Here is an 18388-nt window from a genome sequence, read left to right as displayed (position 1 = left end):
AGGTAGGGCCAAACCCTGCGGGCCTGTTAGTCAGGTGAGTAGTTCTATTGGAAACAATAGGGCGGCCTGGGTGAATAAGGCAAAGAATATGTAGAGACCCCTCCTGCCTGACATCTTTGCAGCCCCAAGGGGCCCGGAGAAGGAGTGCTAAGTGTTGTACCACTGCAGGGTGTACAGGTTGAAGTGATTCTTCTGCAAACTCAAACACAGGGCTTGCTCCTCACTCCTGTAGTCAGGGAAGACGTCACATCGCCATCGTCCTGTCTAAGCAATAGGCCAGTTTAATCATGGTACAAGCCTAGGAAACTTCATCGAAGTCTGTGGAATTGCAGCTGCCTCCCCCATGGCGGATTTGACCCATTACCTACAGTGTTCATTAGCGTTTCCATTTAGTTTAAGGTGGTTTACATCAAACCTCTTTTTTTAACGAGTTCCGTTCATATTTTGAATGTTATTTCTCAGTCCATTTTTTCCTATAACTCTGGTTCTTTGAGCAAAGCACTCACCCCCCCCCCCCCCCCATTTCTTCACATGGCAACTGTAGGACAGTGAAGTCTGTTGCACGGTCAAGTTTCTGTACTGATCCCAAATTCTGCATGTGCACCGACGTTCCTGTAAACAATGGCTAAAGGACTTAGTGTGATCAGTGTAAATAAAGGCACCTACCCAAAGGGTGGCAACGTCATTTCACACCAAAAAGGGACAAACCTGTTTAAGGGATAATTCTGCCCTCGGCCAATTCGTGTTCTCAATAGGTGAAGGGATGCAGGTGTGGAGGTTCATTCCTCCTCCCCCTTCGTCTTTTCCTGCTTCTTCTAAGGAAGGAACACATCTCAGCAATTTTAGGGAATATACCAGTTAAAAGAGTAGATTTTTTTTGTACGCCCATCTTGTTGTTCAAAGGTCTATGCTGGATCGAATTGTATTCTTCAATCTGCTAGGAGCCTTAGCGGTCAATTATTTCTCAGGATATTTCCCTGGCATGAGACCAATGCGAGCTGCTGACGTTTTCAGCTGCCTTGAGCATACAGGAATATCTGGGATGGGTGGGAGAGAAGTCAAAATGTATGGTGGAAGTTGGTTTTCCTCATCTATGCTCTAGGTGGGTCAAGATCTTTTCTTTCTATGTTAGACCTAAGCAGCCCTTTCTTGTCTCTCTATCTGACTCCCCACTCCCTGCCTACACCCACTTATTCCTCTAGCTGCCTAAATATTTCTTCTATACTTATTGCTTTCTAAATGAGATCTCTTCATTGTTAAGGCTCAGAGAAGCAGCAGAGTTCCCACCCAGCTAGCCGAACGCCTTTGTGAATTAGTGGGCTTTGCAATTATACCCCCCCCCCCCAAAGATTTCTGGGCAATGACTTTCCATCTTCTTCTCCCCCTTTTCTCTTCCTAGCAGAGGTTTTACACTTGGTAACCCGGTCCATGTCCCAGTGTCTGTGCTCTCTGGCTGAAGGCGAGAATCTCTATTGGAAATCAATGTGTGTCACGGTTTCAATAATGATGGCAGAGCTGTAAAAACTAGCCATGGAGAAAACAGCAGATAAACTGGGGCAAAGGCCACCAATACAGGGAGCGCTGGTCATGCTACCACTCATCTCCTAAATCACTTCCCTTTCGGTGCTCACTTTTAAAATATATCCTTTACCTAGTAGCTTTTTGGGGGGGGTGGAGGGGAGAGTGGGAGAGAAGAAAAAAGAAAGGGGCTGAAGTCCTTTGCCTCATATATTTTTAAAGGCATATTGCCTTTTCTAAGTATTAACAGCAGCTGGTTAAGTGGGAAACAGAACAGGAGTTTTCCGTTATCCTGCCTTAAAGCTTTTTTGTTGTTCACCTAAATAATTTCCAAACGCTAGCGTGCAATGTCATACAAAGCACTCTCATCACTATCTGGGTACAAACAATACGTCAAACCATCCTCTGTTTGGGGGAAATGGCTGCATGATTTCCAGACACAAAAGCCGCAATTTGTAACAGTAATACAAACTTTTTTCTGTACAAGCAGGAGTTCATTCCAGATAGGTTCCATGCAATTGTTTTATACAGCATTATTGCCGATCCAACCACTTCCACCAAACACCAGATGCAGCCTCTAATGCAAATATTGCCATTTCCCTGCTGAATTAGCCTTGTCACTTAGCCCAGAAGCTGGCAGCGTCAAGCCAGCTTGCATTTTAATTTGGCCCTGCAGTTACTTATTTCATTATTGATCAAACATAATGCTGAATCAATGTTCATCTTGTTACCTGGGCCATTTCCATGTAATACAGTGATAGCACTGCCTGGAGTTACTCATTCCCATCCCAAAGTGACTTTACCATAAAATCAATGCTTGTTTGTTACTGATATAAGGCAGCATCTATGGAATGAAGAGCAAATAAAGCAGTTATGCAATAGCAATCGCACTATAAAGGTTTAGATAAAACATAGACATGCAAAATGGCTTTGGTATTTAAATCCAAATGAGATTCTGATTAAAAAAAAAAAAATCCTACCTCCTCTGACCAAACGGAAAATCTCAAATTTAGAGATTATAGTCTTTTTGATACTTTGGGTGTTGCCATCTGTAAATGTTACCTTCAAGCTAATGGAGAATTTGTTTCTGAATCATTTCAGGTGGATTTGGGGTGTAAGATCCTTGGGGCAGAGGCCTGTTTGACCGACCAGAGTTAACACAATAATGATGAGTGTGGTTCCCGTGTGATGAATGTAGAATGATGAAATTCACAAGATGGCAGAGGGCAGGAGATATTCTGTGGTATCTTGATTCACGTACAAGGGAGGATTAGGTTTTATTTTATACAAATTGACCATGTCGATCAGTTAACGTCGAAATGCCTGTCGACTTGCAAAGTCACCAAGCAGATTTGTTGGCTGGGGTCATAAACATCTGACCGTGGTAGAGATGATCGCTATGGGCAGGGGACTAGAGGTTAGTGCTTTTGCAAACCGCACATCATCAAGCCCCTGGGGGGTAGTGCAGTTTTAAAAAGAAGCAGGGCGTGAGGGAGTTTACAGGGGTACGACTGGTAAATGCAGGCTCTGTCCAAACTGGAAGGGTTTTTCAGGCGAGGCTACAGTACTACCGCGGGCTCTGCAGTTGAACTGCACCTCTCCTCTTGATTTGGGACGCTCGGCATAAACCGTCCGGAGTTTGCTGGATTCGAATCATGCTAGAACTTCAGCTCATCTCGTGGGGAGAGACGGGGAGACATGGCCTTGGCTGGTTGGGGTTTGAGAGCCTAGGATATGGCCTTAGCAGGCTCTGCTTACATTGATCAGTTAACTGTGCGTCTCTGGGGCATGTCTTTAGAGGCGGTTCGGAAAGAAACGCTCATCTCAGACTCAGAGCAAGCACCAGAGATTTCATTGAGGACAAACAAGGGTAAACAGCAGCGTGCTGCAGGTGGGGAAATAATCAGGTCTAAAGTCCCTAATAAAACCCAAGGAACCCTGTTCAGCCCAAGATCAACACAGGCTAATATTTACAAAGGAGCAGTGATGGGGGCACCTAAAGGACTAAAGCGACAGTTGCAGCCCTGGACCTTTCCCATCAATTATTACACTCAACTTCCTGCAGTGTCACTTTCTAGCCAGTCAGTGGGCCAGACCTGTGTGTGTGTGCGCGCCCTGTTGAAGGTATTTGTTTAGTTTGTAATAGACATGACTAGAATACAAAGAACAACAGAAAGCGTGTGCAAAATTGGTCTAAAATGGGCCTTTTTTGGACAGAGCTGGGAGGCTGGTAACCGCCCCAGCTGCTATTAAGTGTGATGGGTAAATCTTTGACTTCAACTTTGAAAGGGCTCGTGGAAAACGGATAGGGGAACTTTCCCATCAGCATTTGTGACTTTCTGCCTGCTTCACCGTCACCAAATAACCTCTCTCAGTTTATGAGCAAGGAAAACATCCTTCGCTGGATATCAAACTAAAATAGCTAAATTAACACAAAAGCCACTCATTTCCATGGACTATGGAAACTATTAACAGTTTACATAAAATCTATTGGCATAAAATTAGCGAATTGCACTAACAGATTATAAATCACCTAAATGGTCCAACCACAGATATGAATCACGAATTCCTATAAAGATTAATGTTTCCTAAGATTCACAGTAATTATGCATTTTTGGACAAAAGCCTTCTCCAATCTCTCATTCCTGAACACTGGTTTTCTGAAGTCTTTCCAGAATTCGGTGGGGTTTCTAATAAACCTTTTACCAAGGGAAAGGTTTTATTAACACCTCAAAAATCTATAAAGTTTAAACAGAGAGAGAGAGAGGCAAGAGATAGGAAGTTAGGTAACACAATACAGTGACCTACTGGCAAGATTCCGAATACAAATCAGCGAAGAACCACAATGGTGGGAAAGCTCATAGAAATGAAGAAAGAAAAGGAAAAAAAATAATGCCGCGAGTCCAGCTTTTCCAGAGCGGCGAAGAGTCTGTTTTTTCAGAAGTGCCCTGGAAGCCTAAAGCGTCTGCTAATGTCTCTTACCTTTGCTTAACCCCTTGTGGTAAATAGCAGAGCCTGATACGTTAAACAAAACAAAAGCTATTCTGGGCAGGAAGGGAAATAGCCTGACCGGCAGCGTACAAAACTTTGGGGCACCACTCTGCTATTCTCGCCTCCATGGAGGACTGGGGATAATACTTAGGGCTACAGGTAACTGAGTCTGTTCTTATTCAATTTCCTTAAATGGCCGAGAGAGCACTTAAAAGCCCAGAGAGCTTCTGGCCAGCATTTTCTTATTAACTAATTTCACTTCGATCCTATTAAAGTGTATGCTTTATAACCTTCAAACGAACCTCTCTTCCCCCCCCCCCCCGCTCCTTTTTTCTCTCTAAAACAAAACCATTACCTTTTAATGACAGCGTAAAGCTTTTAAAAATGTGGCTGCCTCCTTTGCTAACATTAGCAAATATGTGGCGCACAAATCGGTTTGAAACACACACCCCGTCAGGTTTGGGGGTTTGTTTGTTTGTTACCAAGGGGGTACGGCACCGATCTGAAAAGAGACTGTGGCCTCTTTTCGATGACAACTACTAAATACTTGGACTGGAGGAGTCCGGGCTAGTGACGGCCCAGCAGCTGCCATGGACAGAGGGCGCTAGAATGTTATTTGGCAGATTTTCTTCATTTCGCTTCGGAAACAAACTCTGTGTAACAATGGTTTTAAGATGGATACATATATTTACAAGTTGAAAAGGGTTCTGCTGTTTCCTGGTAACGCTCCCCACAAATGGTAATAATAAAAGACGAAGGTTGTTGGGGTTTTTTTTTTCCTCACCGTAGGTCATTAGATTTACAGACAAGGTACTAAATCATTTTAGCTCCCCAAACCCTTAAGGAAACACACACACATTCTGCCCCCTCCCCGTTGTAAAGAAACCTTAGATAAGAGGAGACAAAATAAACTCAAAGGGTTTATGAATGTCTCCTTCTAATAGTTCACAAATAAAAAAGTTGATGTCAGTTGTAAAACGCGAATTGTCAGTGGCCTCTTCCCAAAGCCTTAACATGAAGGGTCATTAATTGTGTTTTCTTTCCAAATCATATGTCACTGCAATTAACAGATTTTGATCAAGAGACTCCTTTCAGATTGATTCCATATGTGATAAGGAATGTGCAGCTTCTTATCTATCTGTCGCCTTGGAATTATGGAAAAGCTTCAAACGTGTAATTTGAAGTCTTTTACTCAGCTCTTTGATCTTTCCTTCGCTTTTTTTAACTCCTTTTTAACTGCAACCCTTTCCCTGATTTCACTTGTTTGTTTATGCCCTTCCTTCCCCACTCTCAGATCTTGTATATAGGCTGTTTGTTCAGTGCTTTCTGCCTTTTGTTTTCCCCCTGTGTTGATTGTGAAAATTGCCAACGCTTTGGCAATCCACAGTTCCTAATCAAGCAGTTATCATAATCGTCCCGGAAATTGGACTTCAAAAGGGCAGGTAAGAGCCTGACTAAACTCACAGCTTCATTGACAGCTTTTCAACAACTTCCAACAAGTAGCACCCAGGCTACCAGGCTGTGGTCCTCAAATTTCAATTCGCAGACTCGACTGGTTATCTGGGCCACGGCTCTGCTTTTTTCCTAGCGCGTATCTCTAGAACTGTGGCTGTTTGTAAAGTGAGCGAGGGAGACGTTCAAAGGAAACAGAGATTATTTAAAACATGTCACAGTATCCACTTTATATAGGCTGTGACCTGATGTGTCTGGGCGCAGCAGAATGGGAGAGGTAAGAAATGTCAGGGCTACCAACCGCACGTAGGGTGTGAAAGGCGCGTTGAATTTATTTATACCCATATTAAATAACCATCAAAATACTTCGGGGCAGGGAGGCTTTAAGTACAGGGCTTGGGTCCTGACTGCTGAATTTCTTCTTTCCTCCACAGGACTCTGTTTGCATGGGGAGAAACAGAAGCCGCAGCTTCGGTACAGATGGACACAAATCCGGTGCACGCCTCTTGATCTCAGTCAGCATTTTCCCTATTCCAGGGTCCCAGCTTCTGCCTCCGAACTTGAATTCAAGGAGGCTCGGTGGCAGTTTCAGGAGGTTTAGTTTTAGCTCAGTGACCGTGTGAGTGAGACGGGGAGGGAGGGGAGCAGAGCCAGGGAGAGAGTATGGATGTTTGGGGCAATAAATCAGAAGCAGCTCTCCCAGCTTTGACAGATCCCGGCCAGAAGACACGTGTCTGTCCGGAGTAGGAGCGCAGCACAGCGGCTACTAGCTCCAGAGGCAAGCCGGCTGACCTGAGGGAGCAGCAGACGCTTTCAGTTCTGTTGGCTTTAGCCGTGTCGTCCCTGAATAGGTTTCTCCCTCCATCTGGGCAGGCACATTCGCTGCTAGCTAGCTCCGGGGTTCACTTTATTTCTCCTGTTCGTTGTCTGATGTGTAGCAATATGGGTCCCACTTCTCTGCTTTGTATTGGCTTCCCTCCTGGTCTCTTTCTGTAGGCATCTGGCTGCCTTCTATTTTTTCTCTCTTCCACCCTTCCTTCAGCTTTGCTTTTTTCCCTCCTTCCCCCTCTTTTGCACTCCCTGATTTGAACGCATTGATGCTGCTTTCACTGCTCCAACGCTTAGCAAGTTCCCAGCCCAGTCCCATCCGCAGCCCTCTCTCCCTAGACGGCGTGGTGCTGTCACATGCCGGTGTTTCTATCTTCCCTGTGCCATGTGCATTTCTGGCCGTGGAGATCGCTTTGAACATTTTTCCCTGCCAGTTTGGCTGGGGGTCTTTTCTCTCCCCTGCTCCGGTTTTCTTCTTTTTTCGGTTTTCTTTTTAACCTCTCCGTTTACAGACAGAGCTTTGCAGATTTCTCCTCTGCTCCATTTGGTGTGACTGCATTTCCTGTCCCTTTCTTTCCCATTAATAAACCATCATTCATCCTCATCCTGACCTGAATTCATTCGCACCCATAAATTTCTCGCCTCCCATATTTCCTCTGTCAGGTCTTACATTTGCCCCTCACGTATCTTCAATCTCATTTCTTTTCTCCTTGCTGTTTGATAGTAGGGTGAATTTCTACATTTTTATTTCACCTGGGTAGTGGCGGTTTCTTCTCTCTTTTCTCCCACTCCCTGCCCCTTTGTGGTTTTATTCTGCACCTTAAAGAAGAGCCAAAGAAACCTAGATTCCTTCTGTACACTATATTCAGCTTCTTCCACTAATGTCAGTCATGAATTAGAATCAGTACGTTCCAATCCATGTCTAACACGTGTATTTTCCCGTTAGGGATGAACTTCTATTGATTGTATTGTTGATTAAAAATCTATCTTGATGACACAAGACAGTTGGATGAGATAATAAAATAATCTTGCCAGCTTCATAAACTCAGTAAATGAGCAGCAGTGATGTCAAACGTGAAGCCACAATAAAATACGTGTCTGATGCGTTAGGTCTGGGATGTATGTATGCAAATATATCCTAGGTATTTGTGTGGGTACAATCTGAATATATAATACTAGGTAGAGGCTATCTGCTAAGAATTTATCAAATGCTAATTCAGTTCTCTAGCCTCTTTTATCTTTCCGTTCTTTTCCCCCTATAAAATCCTTTTTTAAAAAAAAGTTGTGTTCCCTTTTCAAGCTATTTCCAAACCTTCTCAGAATCGCAGCGATTAAGCCTTGCAATTTGTACAGAGAATTAAAAGAAATAAGGAGACGCGCTTCACTCACTACCACCCCTTTGAATTAAAAAGAAACAAACATATATCTGAGTTTAATATTGTTATCTCCGTTACATTATCTTACGAAAACCTAGTACAAGAGCAAAGTTGAATAGGAGAAAATAAATTCCTCCAACCCAGAGTTGTTTTTGCACTAGATTAGCAGATAGGGAATGCTATAAAGATGAACTTAATACGCTTAGAGATGTTTCCTACAGATTTTCATATATTGATTCAGGGAATTTTAATTCCGGGTCTTGCTTTGCCATAATCTGTATTTATTATAAGATTATATAGTTTTATTATAGCAAGCTAGGAAGGTCGATTCATATAACTGTATAATCTGACATGAATTTCATTTTTTAAAAACGAAATGTAGCCATATTGTGGGGATAGTGATTATACTGTATCTAAATCATATTTTAATGGTAATAAATCCACAGAGTATTGAAAAAACATGGGGGATATGATTAAATGACTCTCCAGCATAACAAATATAAACACCTCAAAAGAGCCTTCAGAGGTTTGTTTTTAATGTATTTAATTAAAAAAAAAAATCCAACAGCAGCAAATTCAGAACTTTTCACCAACAAAGTCTTAACTCTACAGGTTACAAAAACTTTTTATGTTCCATTTCCTCGAGTCCTCCGACAAAACGGCAACAAATCAGGGTACATCTTTGCTTTCAAGACATCCACTTTGTCTTAAATGCAATAAATAAATAAATAAATCGTCTTAAAGCGCAACCCACACGTTGGTTTCAGAAAAGCAATAGCTAAAAATGTGTTGAGCATAAAAAAAATAAAAATAATAATAAAAAAAAATTATCCAGTAATTAAAACAGATTTGCCTTCTCCCAATAGCTCTTTATAACACTATGCCACTGCACCCATTGCAATACCAGGTAAGGCTGCACTTTTAGTGAGTCAGAACAGAGGGAATAAGCAAAATGATCATAAATTTCCTAATTAGAGATTTCTCACCAAGACAAAAAGGTGTTAATGAGTTTAATTCCAGTGCCTGTCATTGTCCCTTTTTTCACACCACTTATTTACTAATGGCCCAGAGGGCTGCTCCCGTCTCTTCTTTGTTAGGATTTTAATTTGCCTTCTTTTCTGCCTTTGATGTAAAATTGTGACCCTACAACTCTTTGAAGTCTCTTATTAGGAAGAAAATTAACTTAGCTTTTTCACTGTATCTGCCACTGTTAGGCTAGACAAAATGTAGAGAACTCCTTAAAGATTCAGTATATTAGGAAATTTCAAACTGGTTCTCGACATGCACATTTATAAAATCAAATAGACTTTCAATCTATATTGGGAGATGTAACCCATGCTAGGGCCGGGGGAAAGGGGCGGAGTAGGGGGAGGGAATATCTTAATAAAGAAATCAAAATGAACCTAGATTAGAAAAAGTTGTAAACGTACAATTCTGCAAGGAAAAAGGCATTGTTTAAATACGTCATAACTTTTTTTTCTATCTTTCCTGCATGTAATTTTCCAATTTACAGTTGCCAACCCCTAGCTTCCTATTTCTTTTATTTCAGGGACGGGGGAAGCAAGGGGACGTTGAAAATATATATAGATACACACACACACACACACACACACACGTGTGTGTGTGTGTATATATATATATATAAAAAAAACCGTGGGGCAGGGTTTAAACCTTTGTAAAACACAGAACTGATTGGCGATTGCTAAAACGAGATTTGAAAGCAACTCAAATAAAAGATCGCGACGTCAGTAAACAGATTTAGAGAAGGGAGGGGAAAAAAAACTAGAGACAAACCCTGGGAGAGAGAGCTGGGCAGGAGAGGGAGAGAGAGAGAGAGAGAGATTTAAAAGAAATAGGCGGGGCTTGCGAGAGACTAGAAATGTCAATCAGAGCCCCGAGTCCCAATAATCTCAGGCAATCTGTTAGGACCTGACCTGAGTCCACTCAGATCAATAGGAAAAGTGAGAGAAGAAAGAAGCGAGCGGATCGTGTGTACAGCAGCGGCCGGAGAGAGGAGGAAGCTCACGGCCTCTCGAACACCCCTCTCCCCTCCCCCCCACCCATGTCTGCAAGAGTTTGCGGGAGGCACTGAAAAGTGCAGACCGCCAGAAAGGGCGAGCGAGCCAGCTCCCTCCTCTTCCACCAGCCCTTCTACTTTCTCTCCTTTCTCTCGCTCTCCCTTTTTTTCCCCTCTCCCTCCCCCTCCTCCTCCTTTCCCCCCTCCCCGACCCCCTCTGCCCACCATGTCTTTCCCCCAGCTGGGCTACCAGTATATCAGGCCGATTTACCCCGCTGATCGCCAGGGGAGCGGCAGCGCTCGAAGCGGGACAGAGCTCACCCCGGCCGGCACGCTCTCTAATGTTTTATCCTCCATGTACGGAGCGCCTTACGCAGCAGCCGCGGCCGCTCAAGGATATGGGGCTTTCCTGCCTTACACCGCCGAGCTACCCATCTTCCCGCAGCTGGTAAGAGCCGCACAGACCCCCTCGAGCCCCCTGCCGCGTCCTCCCCCCAGCCCCCGCTCCCCCCTGCAGTTAGGGGGCTTGTTGCTGGTTTTTTTTTGGACGATTGGGCGCTGGCCTTTGCGGAGGAGCCGAAGGAGTGGGAGAGCTGGACACGATCTTCCCCGGGACCGACGTGCACGCTCGCCTCCAGATCAGCGCCGTAGGGAGCCCGAGAGTGTTTTCCAAAGAGCCCAACATCTTCACCTGGATCTAATTCTGCCGCTGGCGGGCGGGCGGGCGGCCGGGGCGGGCGGGGGGGAAGGCGGGTTTCGGTGCGGTGGTGTTTGGGGGTGTATGTCACTGTTTTCTGTCTGTGTGAAGCCGGGACAAGAAATGCAGAGTTCAGGACACGTTCGCACCGTGGCAGGACTGGAATGGTTAAGACGAAGAACAATGATCGTGTCGTTCGTTCGTTCTTTCTTTTTCTGGTGGCCGGTTAAAAGGAAGGCAGTTAAAGGGGGCTGGGTGAGGCACTTGAAACAAACAGAAGTGGGGGGTTATTCCCCTCCCCCCCCGGTCCTTCTCCAAGGCAGGGCTGGCCGTTGTGACAAGCGGGCAGCGGCGTGTGAACGGCTGCCGCTGAAAGGAAAAGATTCACGCCACACGAAAGCGGCGGGGCCTGGCCGCCCGGCCGCAGCGCCGGGAGGGAGACGTGGATTGACAGGGCTGCCAGGGGGCTCCGCAGGGCTCGCGAAGTGTGCTGGAAACAGCAGCACGTCACACGCCGGCGGCCGCTGCCTGGCTGCGCTGCTGTTGTTACAGAGGGGTGTGTGTGTGTGTGTGTGTGTCTCTGTATGTGTGTGTGTGTGTGTGTGTGTGTGTGCGTGTCGGGGTCTCCCCCGGGGCGGGCAGCTCTTCGCTGGGTCTTTGCATTCAGCTATAGATCTGCCCTGCCAGTGCCACTTTAACTTGCTTTGAAAAACACTCACACACACGCACACGCACACACACACCAGCCGGTCGCCCCCAAGCCCTGGGCGGGGGTCCCCTGGAGGGGGGGCTCTCTGCACGCCTGGGCTCTGCCCGCCGGCATCCATCCTGCCCGGGGCAGAAAGCGCTCCGCAGAGGGGCCCGGCCGGGACACCGCGGGGAGGGGGACGCGTTAAGGGCAAAGCTTAAACCTGCCCGGGTGTAAATGACAGAGCCGCCTTCTCCCCGGCCTGAAACCTCTTTCTCTCCTCCCCTCCCCCCTCCCCCCGCCGGCTGCAGGGGGCTCAGTACGAGCTGAAGGACAGCCCGGGCGTCCAGCACCCCACCTTCCCTCACCACCACCCGGCCTTCTACCCCTACGGGCAGTATCAGTTCGGGGACCCGTCCCGGCCGAAGAACGCCACCCGGGAGAGCACCAGCACGTTGAAGGCCTGGCTGAACGAGCACCGCAAGAACCCCTACCCCACCAAGGGCGAGAAGATCATGCTGGCCATCATCACCAAAATGACCCTCACCCAGGTCTCCACCTGGTTCGCCAACGCCCGCCGGCGGCTCAAGAAGGAGAATAAAATGACCTGGGCGCCCCGCAGCCGGACGGACGAGGAGGGCAACGCGTACGGGAGCGACCACGAGGGGGAAGAGGACAAGCGGGAGGACGAGGAGGAGATCGACCTGGAGAACATCGACACGGAGCACATCGAGAGCCACAAGGGCGAGCTGGAGGACGCCGACCTGCTGCACTCCGACTCCAAGACGGACTCCGAGGGCTCCGAGGGCTTCGAGGACTTGCCCGCCTCCCAGGAGCGTTTCCTCAAAGCCGTAGAGGGCGAGCGCCACCGCCGGCCGGGCGAGCTCCCCGCCGGCGGGCCCGGGGGCCTGGAGCCCCTCAAGCTGCCCCACCAGCCGCCGCAGCCCCACCGCCTCTCCTCGCCCGGCCCGGCCTCCCCCCCGACGGAGGGCAGCTTAGCCAGCGCCGGGCAGAAGCCCAAGATCTGGTCCCTGGCGGAGACCGCCACCAGCCCGGACAACCCCCGCAAATCCCCCGGGGCCGGCAGCGGCTGCTCTCCCCCAGCGGCGGCCCCCCAGAGCCTGCAGCTGGCCCCGCCTCCACCCCACAGACTCGTCTCCTCCTGTCCGCTGGGCAAGTTTCCCAACTGGACCAGCCGAGCTTTCTCGGCCCACCACCCCCACCCTCACCCGCTCACCTTACTGAACACTCCCCACCTCCTGGGGCTGGGGGCCACCCCCGGCGCAGCCTCCAGTGCCGCAGGAATCGCTGCCTTCTCCAGACCCGCGGACCAGGCTCAGAGCACGGAGTCGGCTGGAACAGGTGATTGCTGCTAAGGGTTTTCCTGGACCTGGGAGTGGAGTGGGGTGGGGGGAGGGGAAGAGGGGCAGAGGCAGAGCTGGAAATGCCCACCTCGCCCTGTGGGCAGGGAAACTCACCTCCTGCCACTCTCCCTTCGGTGGATTTCCCCCAGACAATCGCCCCTTTTCCCCTTTTTGGGCTGAAGTGGCTACGGATTTTGATCTCTGACTAATCTTGAAGCAACTAAATAGAGGGGTGGGGTGGGGGGGGGGGGGGACACGTCATCCCAGAAACAGTGAAAGGGCTATTTAAAAAAAAGAAATGGAAAGACACTAAGGTTTAACATCCCGACTATTTCAAATTACTAGCAGCCCAAGAAGGGGGGAAGAATCTGAATAGAAAACTGCCAACTGGCTAATACATAACTCCTGGTTGGTTTTTAATGGCACAATTCTTCTAACTTGGCTAGAAGGTCCAGTTCTATTTCTGGGCTCGTCCCCGATGTTGTTGTTTGTGTTTGTTTATATTTGAACACTGTCTGCGTTAAAGCCAGCATTCATTGTGGTGCGAGGCAGTGAGTGTGACCTGCGAGTGTGAATTGTACCGTTGTCACAATATAGTCACTGCTGTGCTTCACATGGAAGAGAATAAATAGGCTGCGGTAGTTCCTTTCCTTCTTACTGTAATACGGCGACATTATTTATTTCGTAAGAGTTTGTAAAAATAATCATTACTTTCCACCAACGGAGATTTTTGTTGCTGTTGCTGCTGCTAAAATGGTCATCGCTGGAACTATTTCATGGGGAAGGCAGGCCAGGAGACTTACTTTAGTACTTACTGTCCTTACAGTCACTTCTACAGTGAACCGATCCTTTCCCCTATTTGAAACTTGCTAAACAGCGATCTTATCCCCAGTGGCTTAATTCAGGGATGTGTGGGGAAAACAACAAAAAACAGAGGGGTTTAAAAAGGAACACTCTTTTTTTCTTCTGTTTTTAGATCGATCTAGTGCCTTGGAAGTAGAGAAAAAGTTAATAAAGACAGCTTTCCAGCCAGTTCAGAGGCGGTAAGAGATTACTTCCTCAGTCTCCTATGGATATAGAGAGAGAGAGTTGCAAATGGCTAGATCGTTTTCTCGGCTACTTTAGTTCCGTTTACAGTTTCTAGTAATAAGGAATCAGCTTTTTCTTCCCCGGAGTGGTTTGTGGGGTATTATGAGCATTTTTCATCTGAGTATTGTTGACTTTACAATGCAGTGTTCTGGACTTCGCAAAACGCTTTCTCATGCAATGCAAAGTGGCGTTACATATTTTTTGATTTGTGTGCTTACTGCTTTTGTTTGTTTTTGTTAGAATAAATAGGCAACGCAGCAGCAATAGTTATCATAGTCCTTATCCCTTAAATAGTGCAGGCAAAAATCAGGCGTGGATAAAAAATAAAGGAGGAATTCAGTGAATTCGGGGAAATTCAGTAAGAAATAGCAAAAAATACTGGAAGGCTGGGGGGATATAAGAAACTTCAATCTGATTCTCCGTATCCTAACTCAGGAATAACTCCTATTGAAGTCAATGACACTTCTGCCTGGAAAAAAGAAAAAAAAAAAAGGATTGGGCCCATCATATATCACAGCTAATTAAAATGGGTATAAAAGTTTTAAAAATATTTATATTTAAATATGCTATCTAAAGATAAAAATCGCTGTGCCAACTAAACCTGAATAGAAAGCCTATTAAATATTTCTTCTGTGTCATTTTTTTCCAGGCCCCAGAACCAACTTGATGCAGCTATGGTTCTATCAGCGTTGTCATCATCATAGTTAATTTTTTATTATTATTATTATTATTATTGTTGTTGTCATGATTTGTGTAAAAAAAAAAAACCAACAAAAAACTCTGTATAGTTACAACTTGTAAGCATGTCCTTATATTAAAAGAGAGAGAGAGAAAGGGGGAAAAAAAGAAAGAAAGAAAGAAAGAAACCGCTTCTGTACGACAGTATCATCTGGATTAGCAGAGTCCGTGAGGGGTTTTTTTTTTGGTTTCTTTTTTTTTTTTTTTTTTTTTGGAAGTCCAGTGAGAATTAGGTGTCTTGATTTTTTTTGTATATACAGTAAAAATGTACATATGTGTGAACCAAATTGTACAAGAAAGTATATATTTTTGGCTAATAAATAAACTGTTGCCACTTTGACTATATTCTCTTCCTCCACTAATGGAGTTAACTTTTTTCCTGTTTTTTTTGTTGGTTTTGGGGTTTGTTTTTTTTTAAGCCTGAAAAGGCGGCTTGGAGGATTTCAGCTAGGCCAGTTTCTGCCGATTCTGTATTGCTGCCTGCTGAAAAGGGCTGTGGTAGGCGGCAGGAGTTCGGGGAATAGGAGGGAGGCGTAAAATACAGGATAAAGGGGGGGAAATTGGTAAGCGGAAACAAAGTGAAAGTGGCCAGAGAAACGAAGCGTTTCTGAGCGGTTTTTATTTCTCGGGGCTTTGTTGGGGAGACGCTAGCAGCGGTAAAGTTCGCTGTTTGGAGCTAGCCCAGCATTTCTTTCAATGGCAGCGTTTTAATCGGGGGGGGGGGGTGAGATTTAGGGGCTAGAGCGGGGGGCGGGGGGAGAACCATACAGAAACATGAGCCTCTTCAGTTATTTGCACAAAAAAAAACAAACCCCAAAAAAACAAAACCCTTTTGTGTTTGCCCACGGATCATGTATGGCAAAGCTCGGAGGGAAGGATACTCTTTTCTGGCTGTATTTTCGTGGCGGGGGGCAGACTGGGGGTGCGGGCAGTGACAAGACTAAAGCTAAAGCAATAAAGCAGAAAGTGTGTTTCAGGGGCTGGGAAAGGGGTTTCAAAGTGGGAGTGAGCGATGGCGTGGAAGGTGTGCTGGGAGCTGAGAGGTAATGAACGCAGGGCTGTGAAGGCAGGCTCGCTATCTTATAAGATGATATTATATTTATTATGCTACCATTTCTATTTATAAAGGCCTTTCCCAGAAAGTGATAGGGGGAAGGGGCGTCTTCGTAGTAATGAGCCGAGGGAACTGTTGAAATCTGGACCTAGAGCGCCCTCTACAGGAGGAAAACACCTTTCCGATCCCTGAAAATCACACCTATGCGAGTTTACCCTGAGTTTGGAGAACTTTTCACTTGGTGAGCAATGGCCAGCTCGATATTTGGGAGCAGCTAAAATGTGATGTGTGTGACACCCCCCATCACCCGATGTTAGTTATTGTTTCCCTCCCTCCCTTACACATGGCAGTTGAATCATGGAGTAAAGGAGGGTTTGATTTAAAAAAAACTTTCAAGATCCTCAAAGTCACAGAAGTTGGAACAGAGGAAGAGCACTATTATTTTCCTCCTGTTTAATTGCTTCTGTAGGAAACTCTCTACAGAGCAAGTTCAATTGCAGCAAAACAAAAAAGGGAGGAGGCATCATTGTCGCTTGGGCTTGACCTCGTTCCTAGTGCATTTCTTGGTGTGCTTCAGTTTTGAGCAAACGTGGCTTTTAAAGCACTCAGTGTAGAAATGGAAATGGTCCGGCTGCTCTTTTACATGATATTACTTAAAATAAAGATTGTTCATCTTCTGCCTGTATGAAAATAAGAATTAATAGTGGTTGGCATGGTTAAAATTGGTTGTGAAGCTGCCATGCTGCAGGAGTGGTAAAGCTTACTGGATCACCATGTGAATAAGTTAGTGATGGAATTAATATGATATGAGTAATATCACTGTCTATATATATATATATCTGAGTACTATACAATATGCAATGCTTTTAGAGCCTGGTCCACTGCCCACTGAGGTCAATGGAAGTCCCCGCGCCCTCCGCCAGTTTCAGTGGGTTTTGGAGCAGGTCCTGGGTTCTCAAAAGGAGCAACATTAGGGTTGGAAAACAAGTGCAGAAAGGAGCTGCATCCCTATTCAGGAGAATTTAGAGCAAATAATTTTCTAATAATTAATGCATTGTTTTGATTGGGGCCAAAAACCAGCACTGTAGCAGGGTGGGGTTCACCCACCTAAAACTGGGATTTTGTTATGCCTAATCTAAAACACTCTCAAAAGGGAGGGAGCTACTACAATCCCCCCTAATTTGGTTTTAATTAAAATAGCTACAACTTTGCAAATTACATTTTGAGCTGAGGGTTAGCTGCAGCGTCGACAACTTTTAGCTTCATTTCCTTGGCAAAGTGATGAAAATTGGTCAGATCTGGAAGAGGTCAAACCGCTTAGAGTCATTTCAATTCTACCTGCCAACTTGAGAGTGCTGGGAAAATCGTGTCTGCAACCTGAAAGGAGCCAGGGCTTCAGAGGGGGAGGACTTCCTCCTGCATTTGTCTTTTCTCATTAAGAAAATTAAAGCAGACGCGTTCTAGAGGCTGACCCCTTTGCTTTAGATTTAGTGAAATCACTACAATCAAATTAAAACCAGCCCAGGCCTTTTTTTCCCCCTTTCCTTCCCCCAGTTAGCTTCCAAAATTACATGTGAGCAATTATTGAATGTTAAAAGCTAAAGTAAAGTCTGTAATGAGGTCGAGCAAGGCTGTGTTGAAAATGACATGTCATATTGGAGCTAACAAACTATTGAGATTAACAATTTGGGCAGGATAGCTAATGCTAGTTTATATTCAGAGGCTCTTGCTTACGTTCGCTCTCTATAATCCTTTTACCCATACCGTTAGTAGGAGAATTATGGAAGTGGTGATTAAATGGCTGCGGCCTTTCTTACAGATCTTGTGGGCAGAAGGGTGCTCGGTGCTAAGAGGCAAGAGTTAAAATGAAAGTTAAAGTACAAACAGAAGCACATAGCTGACATGCTTCAAGTTTAGACAGTGCAAGGTATGCAAATGTGCAGGGGTGTGCAGTATTGACATTTTGAGGTCATAGTGATAGGAATGTATTATTTATAGGATTGAGTTGCAGTAGGCCGCTAAACTACATTTTAAATCCTAGACGTTCGTAAGCAATACGGTTTTTTTTTTTGTCCCTCTCCCCCCAAAATTAAGTGATTGGCATTCTAACTTCCAGGTGTGCATGATTGTTATTACACAGTGGGATGAATATACCTTGCAGTGTGTGTGTGTGTGTGCACAAATCCCTGAGCTTGTGTTAATAATCACAGCAATGGAGCAGGCTCTAGCACACAAAAAGGCAGGCAGAGGGAACTCAGAAAGTTTAGCAATTTGTAATTTGTGCTTTTCACTCTTTCTTTTTAAAAATGTGCTCTCCCAGCACTGATCGCTCAGGCAATAAATAGGTTTTCTCCTTGCAGCCCTCGGTGTCTGTGCAACTCCAGTAGTCTGACTTATAGTTACTGCAGATGAGGCAAGCTCTGTGGGTGTGTGTGTATACAGGAGGTTGTATATCTCATAAATGGAACCCAAGTTGCTGTACTTTATTTCCTAGCTTCTCTTCCTCAGTTTCTTGCTAGAAAAAGGTTAATTGCACATATGTTTGGGGGTGAGGGAGAGAGCGAGAGGCAGTTTCC

At 45.7% G+C, this 18388-nt stretch overlaps 1 protein-coding gene across 2 annotated transcripts; it reads left to right on the top strand.

The window, feature by feature from the left end:
* The first annotated feature begins 9966 nt into the window (after nt 1-9966).
* Nucleotides 9967-15098, top strand: IRX3 (iroquois homeobox 3). Of its 2 annotated transcripts, XM_067551297.1 has the most exons (4): nt 9967-10630; nt 11879-12929; nt 13908-13974; nt 14670-15098. In XM_067551297.1, the coding sequence occupies exons 1-4, from the start codon at nt 10409-10411 to the stop codon at nt 14722-14724; spliced, it is 1395 nt and encodes a 464-aa protein (XP_067407398.1). In that variant the 5' UTR covers nt 9967-10408; the 3' UTR covers nt 14725-15098. The 2 variants fall into 2 exon arrangements, with proteins under 2 accessions (XP_067407398.1, XP_067407406.1); XM_067551305.1 differs by lacking the exon at nt 13908-13974.
* The last annotated feature ends 3290 nt before the right edge of the window (nt 15099-18388 follow it).

Source organism: Emydura macquarii, unplaced genomic scaffold (assembly GCF_026122565.2).
Source record: "Emydura macquarii macquarii isolate MOO-44397 ecotype Brisbane River unplaced genomic scaffold, CSIRO-AGI_Emac_v2 contig_295, whole genome shotgun sequence".
Classification (NCBI taxonomy): Eukaryota; Metazoa; Chordata; order Testudines; family Chelidae; genus Emydura; species Emydura macquarii.
This window is presented reverse-complemented; position numbering and strand designations above follow the sequence as displayed.

Excerpts from the sequence above, each read along its gene's own strand:
- IRX3 (XM_067551297.1), top strand. The coding sequence starts at position 10,409 with ATGTCTTTCCCCCAGCTGGGCTACCAGTATATCAGGCCGATTTACCCC. Across the intron at positions 10,631-11,878 it reads TACCCATCTTCCCGCAGCTG|GGGGCTCAGTACGAGCTGAA; the intron begins GTAAGAGCCGCA and ends CGCCGGCTGCAG. Across the intron at positions 13,975-14,669 it reads TTCCAGCCAGTTCAGAGGCG|GCCCCAGAACCAACTTGATG; the intron begins GTAAGAGATTAC and ends ATTTTTTTCCAG.